The sequence below is a fragment of the Podarcis liolepis genome (assembly GCF_965112155.1).
Source record: "Podarcis liolepis genome assembly, chromosome: 15".
NCBI classification, from domain to species: Eukaryota; Metazoa; Chordata; class Lepidosauria; order Squamata; family Lacertidae; genus Podarcis; species Podarcis liolepis.
This window is the reverse complement of record NC_139566.1, coordinates 27,850,627-27,859,658: the sequence shown is the minus strand read 5'-3', so window position 1 is coordinate 27,859,658 and position 9,032 is coordinate 27,850,627. Positions and strand designations below refer to the sequence as shown.

General features: G+C 41.3%; 1 protein-coding gene across 1 annotated transcript in view; it reads left to right on the top strand.

Annotated features, from left to right (window-relative positions):
• PISD (phosphatidylserine decarboxylase) overlaps window positions 1-9,032 on the top strand; it is a 39,964-nt gene that overhangs the window by 790 nt on the left and 30,142 nt on the right. Inside the window, exons 2-3 of the mRNA XM_083478763.1 lie at window positions 5,180-5,277; window positions 8,165-8,340. Coding sequence (XP_083334889.1) covers window positions 5,180-5,277; window positions 8,165-8,340 — 274 coding nt within the window. The remainder of the gene's footprint in view (window positions 1-5,179; window positions 5,278-8,164; window positions 8,341-9,032) is intronic.

Here is a 9,032-nt window from a genome sequence, read left to right as displayed (position 1 = left end):
GGAGTAGTAGGGCCGCTGAAATTCATAGGCATGAACTTTTGAGTATGATTAAAGGCTGGATAATACTCCTCAGGCCCAGTACACACCACTTGCTTATTTTTATTAGTTAATTTATATACGGCTGGCTGGTAAAAAAGAAAAACCACAACCCCCCAATACATGTATATACTCCCCAAATCCTGGGAATTGTAGTTTGATAAGGGTGCTGGGAATTGGAGTTCTTTGATGGGTAAACGACAGGGTCCCAGGTTTCCTGTGTGGTGCGAGGGCCTGAGATGAGCTTAAAAGGTGCTTATAAATGTATAGTGTGTACACAGCCTCCCTATGAAGTTTTAATTCTAAGTTGATCTGTGGTACCCTACGGTGTGAAGGTGGGAGATCACACTTCGGGACAAGGGTCGCGAAGAGCAGCAGCAAAGAGTTAGAAACTGCCTGAAGTTTAAAGTTTGGCATTTGCTTTCTTGTGTGGTGAGGGAAATGCACTCTGCCTGTGCTCAGGGGCACTTAAGCCTGCTCTTAACTGCCTGTATTGCTGCTGGACTCCTTGTCTTCTCTTGTTTCTCTCTAGTGTCATCCATGGTGCTTTCCCAAAATGTGAGAGAAAGGGTCTCTGCCCTGAGGTGCTTACAATGTAGTAGAAAATAAGAGGGATGTGGGAAGCAGGGAATGGAGGAAAATGGAGGCAGGGGAGGGCTGCTCTACTTACAGATATTCAAGAGACCTTGCGTTCCCCTTCTGGTGCAAAGGAAGCCCTAGCCAAGTGGTCAGTTCACTGCCCCCCTTGCAGTGTGTGCCTGTTGGGCCCTAGCTCAACTTGGAGGATTTGGGGGAAATGGCCTATCCACATTATTATCATTATTGATTTTATTAAGCCACCCACCCAAACGGTCTCTCTGGGTGGCTCAGAGAAGCGAAAAATAAAATAGTGTTAAAAACAAAATTTGGGAATTAAAAAACAATGACAGATATGATAAAGTAATGCAACACAAAACTTTCCTTCTAGCATTAAATAAAACTAGAACTCAGTAACTCTCCGTATCAAAATCACCTGGCACTGAATTTGCATTGGGAAAACATTACAAAGTGTTGCATCAGGAGAAATAGATGCTCTTGAGGGGCCTTTGTAAGCATATTAGACTTGTTTTGCATTCCTAACCAACTGTACCTGTTTGACTGGCATCAAGAATTTTTACCCATCCAGTTTTAGCTCTGGGCTTTGCATGTTATGCCAGTGCAAACTGATTTTTAAAAGCCCTTAAAGTCTGTAAGTTACCACTGCAGTCCTTAACATGCTGATCCCATCCCTATGTATATTTCACTTTGAGGGCAGCTCCACTGAGTTGATTGGGACTTATTCTCAAGTAAGTGGGTGTAGGACTTCAGCCTCCAGGTGTGTTCATAAGAGTGTTAACTCAGAAGTAAGTCCCACTAAATTAAATGGGGATATTGGAAATAACATGGTTAGAATTGCACTGTAATATTGAAATTTTGGTGGCAATCCTAGGCACCTATTCTTGAGAGTAAGCCATGTTCAACTCAGTGGGCTTCATATAATTTCACAGTGTATTTGTGATGGCAAATAGTTAATATATGCAAAGGAAATTACTTTTGGAATATACTCTGTGCATATATGATCATCTCTTAGAAGTAGTTTCTTTCATGGGTAGTTTAATTTCACAGGAGATGAGTCTGTCAACAGTTGCTAGCCATAATGCCTGTGTTCAGCGACAGTATGTTGTAAAATATGAACAAAAAGGGAGAGGAGGGCCTTTCTAGTGTTGTTCGCAAACTCCTTTAAGCTGCCGAACAGAGTTGTGGTTCTCAGTGCCTTGCATGTGCTTTCCCACTCGAGTCACAGAGGACAGAAGAGAACTGTGTGGAACTCTGATCTGAATTACTCTCCAATTATAGTGTGGAGATTGGACTCTAAATAACCTCACCATTGCTACCATATATACACACAATCAAGTCCCAGGGAATATATAAGTTTGGGCTCTTGAATGTTTCCCTGCCACCCTAGCTGTAGGTCACTGGGAACACACAGGGGCTAGACATTCTTTGCTCATCTTTCCATCTCCATAAAATCTCAGGAGACTGGGAGAAGAGGTGACTGGGTTCTCTGTCCCCTCATCAACCTCCATGAACTTCCTCAGGATACTGAATTAGTTACTCCCTCTTCATTTCAACCTTCAGGTAGAACTTACAAGAAAGAGGCTCTTGAGCAATATGTGCAGATGAGAGAAAGACAACTGTGCTATGCTTGTACCTAAAGCAGGATTAACACAATGCTAAAACATGGTTTAGCCCTGCATTGATGAGCCTGCTCCTCTCTTTCTGCGCAGCTGGAAGGAGGAGTTTGGAAGCTTTTGCTTTTGGTTCACCACAGTTTGTAATTTTGTCAGAACAGGCAAACTGATTAACATAAGCTATGGTTAGTTTAAAACAAGCCATGTTCAAACCATGGTTTCAGAAAGTGCAGGGTTGGGGGGAGCATTAGTGTATTAATAATTCCAGTCATAAAATCCATTTCAGCCTAAATCAAATGACTGTCCTATTTGCATATCAACTTAATTCAACTTGCATACAAAAGTTAAGAATGACCAATTTACTCTATTATAAAAACTAAACGATATTAAATATTAAAATAATATCAATGATGATATATCATCATCATCATTATTATATTTTTCAGAATAATAATAACTTTGTTATTTATACCCCGCCCATCTGGCTGGGTTTCCCCAGCCACTCTGGGCAGCTTCCAACAAAATATTAAAAATACAATAAAGCCCATATGACAAAAAATTCAATGCACATTACTTATTGCACTACCTTTTAGGACAAAGAAAAGGAAAAAGGAAAAGGGGGGAAATATACTGAAAACCCTCAAAGAGCTTAAAAGATAAAATACATTAAAGGGTCTGGGAGAACAAGACAGTCTTTGCCTGGTGCCAAAAGAGTAATGTGGCGCACCAGGCAAGCCTCTCTAGGCAGAGCACCACAGGTGCAGGCGAGGGTGAGGAGGAAGGTGTTAGCTGCCCAAGGGACCCTGGCCCTTGTCACCAGTTTATTCTTTAAAATGTGGGCTGTCTTGAGTACAGCGTCAGTAGAAAGGTGAGATATAAATTATAACTAAATGCACAGTTCTGTCATCGCACTTCATTTGGTCCTAAGGACTGTAATATGAACTGGCTCCCTGGCAGGTTAAGGCAGCCAACTCCAGTAAGTCTGGAACATTCTGATCTTCCTCTGTGGAGGCTTTATCTGCAGGCCCAACTAGCTATTGGGAAGAGGAAGAGCTCCTATTCAAAGCTTTTCAGTAGTGCCTCAGAGACACCTCTTATTAACAGCTGAAATATATGCAGCTGTTGAAATCCATTGAACTCATGATGGAAGCTTTCACCTTGTGTATGTTGACTTCCAGCAGTTTGACTTCACCCCCAAAAGGCACACTCCATTGTCTCCTGAGACAGATGGATGCCAGCAACAACAAGATGAGAAACAGTTTTAATCAGTCAGTGTAGAGAGCTGTGCTTGGTGCTAAGAGATCTGGACTCATATCGAGGTTCAGCTTTGGACTTTACTGAGTGGTCTTGGGCAAGTGACTCTGCCTAATTCCATTCACAATTTGTAATTGTATTAGTGGCATAGTTTTCAGTGCAGGTGAACAAATGTCAGGATTCTGAAATGTGACCATAAAATAGAACCAATGACGTTGTACCCAGTGACCCCCATTAAATTTTGTGAGTCAAAGTAAGCAGTCTGGGATATGCCTCAAACTCTGGCAGGGTGTGTGTGTGTCACAAATAGCAAGGGTTTGGTTTAACCCTATCTTAATGGGTCCCCAAGGGCATCTTCCCCACCCTAATCACTCATATAGTGAATAGTAAATCACTGCACACATTTGTGTACATTTGCAGATTACCACATGTCTCTGCAGAGATGCATTTCTTCACACAGTGCATAATTAACTGGAATTTGCTGCCACAAGATGGCCACCACATTGGATGGCTTTCGGTGGAAGTTAGCCTTATTTTTTACACATTTGTCTATCGATGGTTATATACTATACCCAGTGTCAGAAGCAGTACGTCTCTGTATGCCAGTTGCTGGGAATTCCAAGTGGGAAGAGTGGTTTAGCCCTTGAGTTCTGCTTGTGGGGTTTTTATGGGTGCATCTGGTTGATCATTGTGAAAACAGGATGCTGGACTACTAGAGGGGCTTTTCGTCTGATCCAACAGTGCTCCTCCAGTGTTCCTTCTCATCCATACCAATGTGGTAGTGGAGGATTTCAATAGGGTACCTATTCTCCTCTCCCCCATGCATTCCCTCACCTGGTATGATGAGAAGCATTTTGCTATTCATTTAAAAAAACACAAAACAGTTCCTGAGTTTCACCTACCTGTCACAACCAAGGAACTGTACCTGGAGCAAATCTGTAATGACAAGGCTTGATTCTCAGCGACTCCCATACAGTGTTGTGTGACATAGAAAACTTGAAAATAAATTCCATAGGGAGCAAATCTTAATTCAAATACTTTAATTAGGAGTAGGCTTAGGCCATTGGCTTGAATTTGCTTTAGTGTGATATTTTCCAGCTTGTAAGGTCTCATGTTCTCTGATGTGATTACACTGCAGAACCTCTCAGGTTTAACAAGACGGTGTTCTCTTGGCCACAGTAATGTACTTTCCTCCTCACAACTCTAGATTTTCCATACACATCAAGGTTGATGGGTTTAAAATGCCCATCAACTCTGCTGCCGACCTCAAGATAGAAGAGGTTGCAAAGGTCAGGGCTTCAGGTGCAGCTTCCTGTATTTCTTTACTGCTAAATTTGTCCTCAGTAAAAGCAGATTTTGGAAAGCCTGCAGAAACAGGAAAAAGTGGGCTAAAAATAATGAAGTGCAGCCCTGAACCTGCCAGTCAAGAAAGATGAAATGAGCTCTCTAAAATACACATTGCATGATTTATTTATTTTAATTCTAAAAAGATTTATAACTTGCCCATCATCTGGAGAAGGTAAGGTAAAGCAGGAGTAGGTAACTATTACACAGTAATCCAGAGGAAGATAATGATTTGTAGCTTGGTTTATGAATATGTGTAGTTAATGTAGATTTTTTATATAGATATGCATCCATAATTATTTGTATTTTCCTGTTTTTATACCCCTCACCACCAGTACCCTTTTCCACAGCAGCATTGTAAGACATGATAATCAGTCTATGAAGAAGATGTTGGTACTTTGGAAGCAACCACTTTCCCCATTCCTCCTTACTGGTAAGAACCGTCATATGTTTTCATCTTATTGTTTATCTTACCACTTCAAACTATGATTACAAATTATGATTTGGAAGCACAGTAATAAAGGTAGTTGGTTTGTTCAGGAGGTGGAAGAGAGAAGTTTTTTGCAAGAGAGGGTTAGGGAGGGTATGAAAGGCTGGTTTCAATACACGGAACAGGACATGATCCTGTTTTGTGATATTTTATACTTATGCAATTTTGTTTTGTTTGAGTCTGTGACACAACATAATAAAGAATCTGTAATCTGTATGTAATGATGATTGTGACATGTCATGTACAGCAACTGCTCTTTGATGTTAAGGTCTTGTAAGGTCTCTGACTATTAGATGAAAATTAAACCTGTTGGTCTTGTAGTTCTTGCTGAATCAATCATGTGAAGGTATTCGTCACGTATATGCAGCATGAGTATTCTGGTGGTGATGTAGGCCAGAACTGTTAATTATGTTTTAATCTTTGAAATTAATTTTGTTTGGTTGTGGCCAATTGGTGCCTTATTTGCAAGCACAATGACTTTTAATCTAGTGAAAGTGTCTGTTAACGGAGGCAACCTTTTACTTTCTCCCCCTGCCCCTGGCCTGCAGACTCCAGTGACCCCTGAAAATCTGCTCTATAGAGTTGGGAGACCATCCAGAATAGGGTGGTTTTGTTCTGCCTTGAGCACAGAGGTGTCCTGTCCCAAACAAGATGGGCAGATTTGCCAGTTTTAATCAAATGGATTTGAGAAGGGAGTTGCACAGACCATGAACCACCACAGAGAGGCCCTGTTTCCTAGTGGGGACACCCAGAGCCAGGCCACTAAAGAAGATCTGAATAATGTCCATACAGATTTATATAGAAGGTGTGTAAACAAAGTAATATAGCTGGAAGAAGTGCAAAAGCCTTGGCTTCCTGAACACTTGAAACGATTTCCAGAAATTTAATTGACTACTGTAATTAATTTATTAACTAATTAATTTTATATGTGGCTCTTCATCCAAAGATCACAGGCTGGTTTACAGCATTAAAATACAAAATGAAAACACAAAGTACATAATTTAATTACAATAGCAAAAACCAATAATCCCCCACCCACAGACAAATATAAAAGTTTTGACCCCCAAAGCCTTTAATTAATACATTCTAATCCAGAAGAAAAACCGATGCAGCTAATGTGGCATATTCTCTCTAGTTGTTTCAGTCTCTGGAGCCAAAAGAAGGAAGAAAGCTCAGAATAACATAGTCATGGTTATCTTGTTCTCAGTGGCAAGAAGGGAAGGTTGGTGGCTTGCTGATTTACATAAGGGCTAGCCAATCAGTTTTGTGCAAATGCAATTGTTACTGCAAGTTGGAAAAACATGTTTCCTTTCCACTGAATCTGGTCCATGTGTCTAAAATGCAGTGAGAGTGCTTTCACGGCAGGCTCACTGCTGAAACTATTTTTACATTGTTTTAACCAGCCATAGGACCTTATGGTGAAGAAACCTCATCAGTAAAAAGCATCTGCCTGTATGCAAATGTATGCCAGTTTGCATCCTAGCTGAGGTTCTTTTGCTCCCACAAATGATTCCCAGAAGACTTCATTCTAGTACATGCTCCTGTCCAGCAGGTGGCAGTAGGGAAGTGCAAGATGCTTCTTGTGCTATGATAAGAAACACAAATTAATAAGATCCATGCTTGCATAGAGATGGAAAAGGATTAGAATGATATGAGGTTTCTTCCCCCACTCCCACTTCCTTGTTTTCTTTTATCTTTTGGCTTTCCAATTTGCACTGTTAACTGAGTGGAAGCACCATGTGTCTCTATGCAGGACCATAGAGTGCAAGAAGTGCCTGTTGTGTGCAGCAGAGCCCTGGCTTTATATGTATTCTGCCTTTCACAGCTCTCTGGTGATTTGGGTTGTTGTTAGCCCATGGCTTCTTTATGTTTGTAGCTGTTTGCTGTCTCTTTGATTATGCAGCTTCCAGACTGCTGGAATGTTGGAAAACAGCCATTTCCCACTGTGCCAAATGCCAAAGAAACACAATGTTGTACTTTAATAACATTTCAGAAATGGTAACAAAGGAAAAAAACATTTGAAATATTTTGATGCCAGAATGTAAGAGGTACAAAGGTCAGAAGCACATTTGGTAGTCATCTCCCCATCATATTTTGCCAGCTGTTATTAAGCAAAAATATGAATGTGGCAGTAGCCCTCCATTGAAAATCTCCAGCTTCCAAGGTGGTTTTCACAGGCAATGCAACATTGCCAGAAGGGATGAATGAATGCCCATTTTGGTTTCTGTCAGTTTCTCATTTTATCATTCTTAAGTTAACAGTTCAGGTCCAAGATGCCCCAGGGATCACTTGGTGCCTTATATCTCTGCCCAATCACTGAGTTCTTTGGAGGAGTTTCAGTGCCTTCAATATTGTGGGCCCGATTTTATGAAACTACCTTCCAGTTGAGGTCAGACATGTCCCCTCCCTGTTGAACTTCCAGTACCTACTGAATTTTTTTTTTATTCCAGTAGGCTTTTTAACTGAATTCTGATTTTATAATTTTACTGATTTTTATTTTCATTGTATGGAATTTTATTTTCACTGCTTAGAGTTGATGTAGTGAATGAGTATATAGTCAAAGTAAAATAATTGTTTTACTTGAATGTGGGCTCTGTTCCATAGTGCTCTTTGTTTGAGAACTGAAGCTGTGAGTTGGGAATTGATTTGTCTAGGAAGTGACCATTGATGGTATGAAAGAACCCCCAGCCAATCTTTGTAAGAATGGTGACGTTTCTCTCTGGCCTGGCTTGGAGATGCCAGGTTCACTGTACAACCTCTGCCTCCGTTACACCGCAGTGTCAATGGCTGCCTGCCTGATTTCCTAAAGTACCATCTCCTTTTGTTACAGGTCAGCGGAAACTCTACACTGCACCGCTGAGGAGTGTACTGCGGTTACGCCCACTGCACCTTTTGGTGGCTACAGGCGGAGGTTATGCGGGGTACAAGCAATATGAGAATTATAAGGAGAATCAGCTCAGAAAGTCGGGTTTAGAGCCACCCCCTAGAATCGCAAGTGATTGGGAGGTAAGTTGTGGAAGTTTTTATGCCATGTTCTTAAACGTCTCACCATCCCTTGCTAAAAACAACATGAACTTGCCGAATGTAAAATGAAATGAATGGTGTGGTGCAGTGGCTCTAAAGTTTTGTGTCTTGGGTGTGAGAAACCCAAGTTGAATTCCCTGCTGAGCTCTGCAGCTTGCTAAGTGGCTTTGAGCAAGTCACAGAGTGCCAGTCCAGGGCTGCTATGAGGTGTAACCATCATTCTGAGTTTCTTTGAGGAAGGGCAGAACACCAGTATGCATTCATAAGTATTCAGCCTTTTTTCCTCTTCTTTTTCTTTTTGGACCCACCTATCACCTTTTATCTTGCTCCCTGGGGGTGTCATGACTAGTGGCATTTTGGTTTAGTTGCCTGTTGTAATAGTGATGATAGCAATGAATATTTTCTAGAAAAAGAGGTGCTGGAATTCACCATGAACACCTCCCTTGTTCTCTTAAAATGGCAGTGGTGCCCAGTTGAGAGGTGCTGGAAATGAGTGCTGGCGAGTTCTGGCTTTTTTTAAAAAAGCCCTGTGTGATAGTAATAAGGAGGGAGGGCCATATTGCTCCATGGTAGAGCACCAGCTCTGAATGCAGAAGGTCCCATGTTCTGTTCCCTGCTTCTCCAAGTAGGGCTGAGAAAGACAGCAGTCTGAAACCCTGGAGAGCCACTTATAG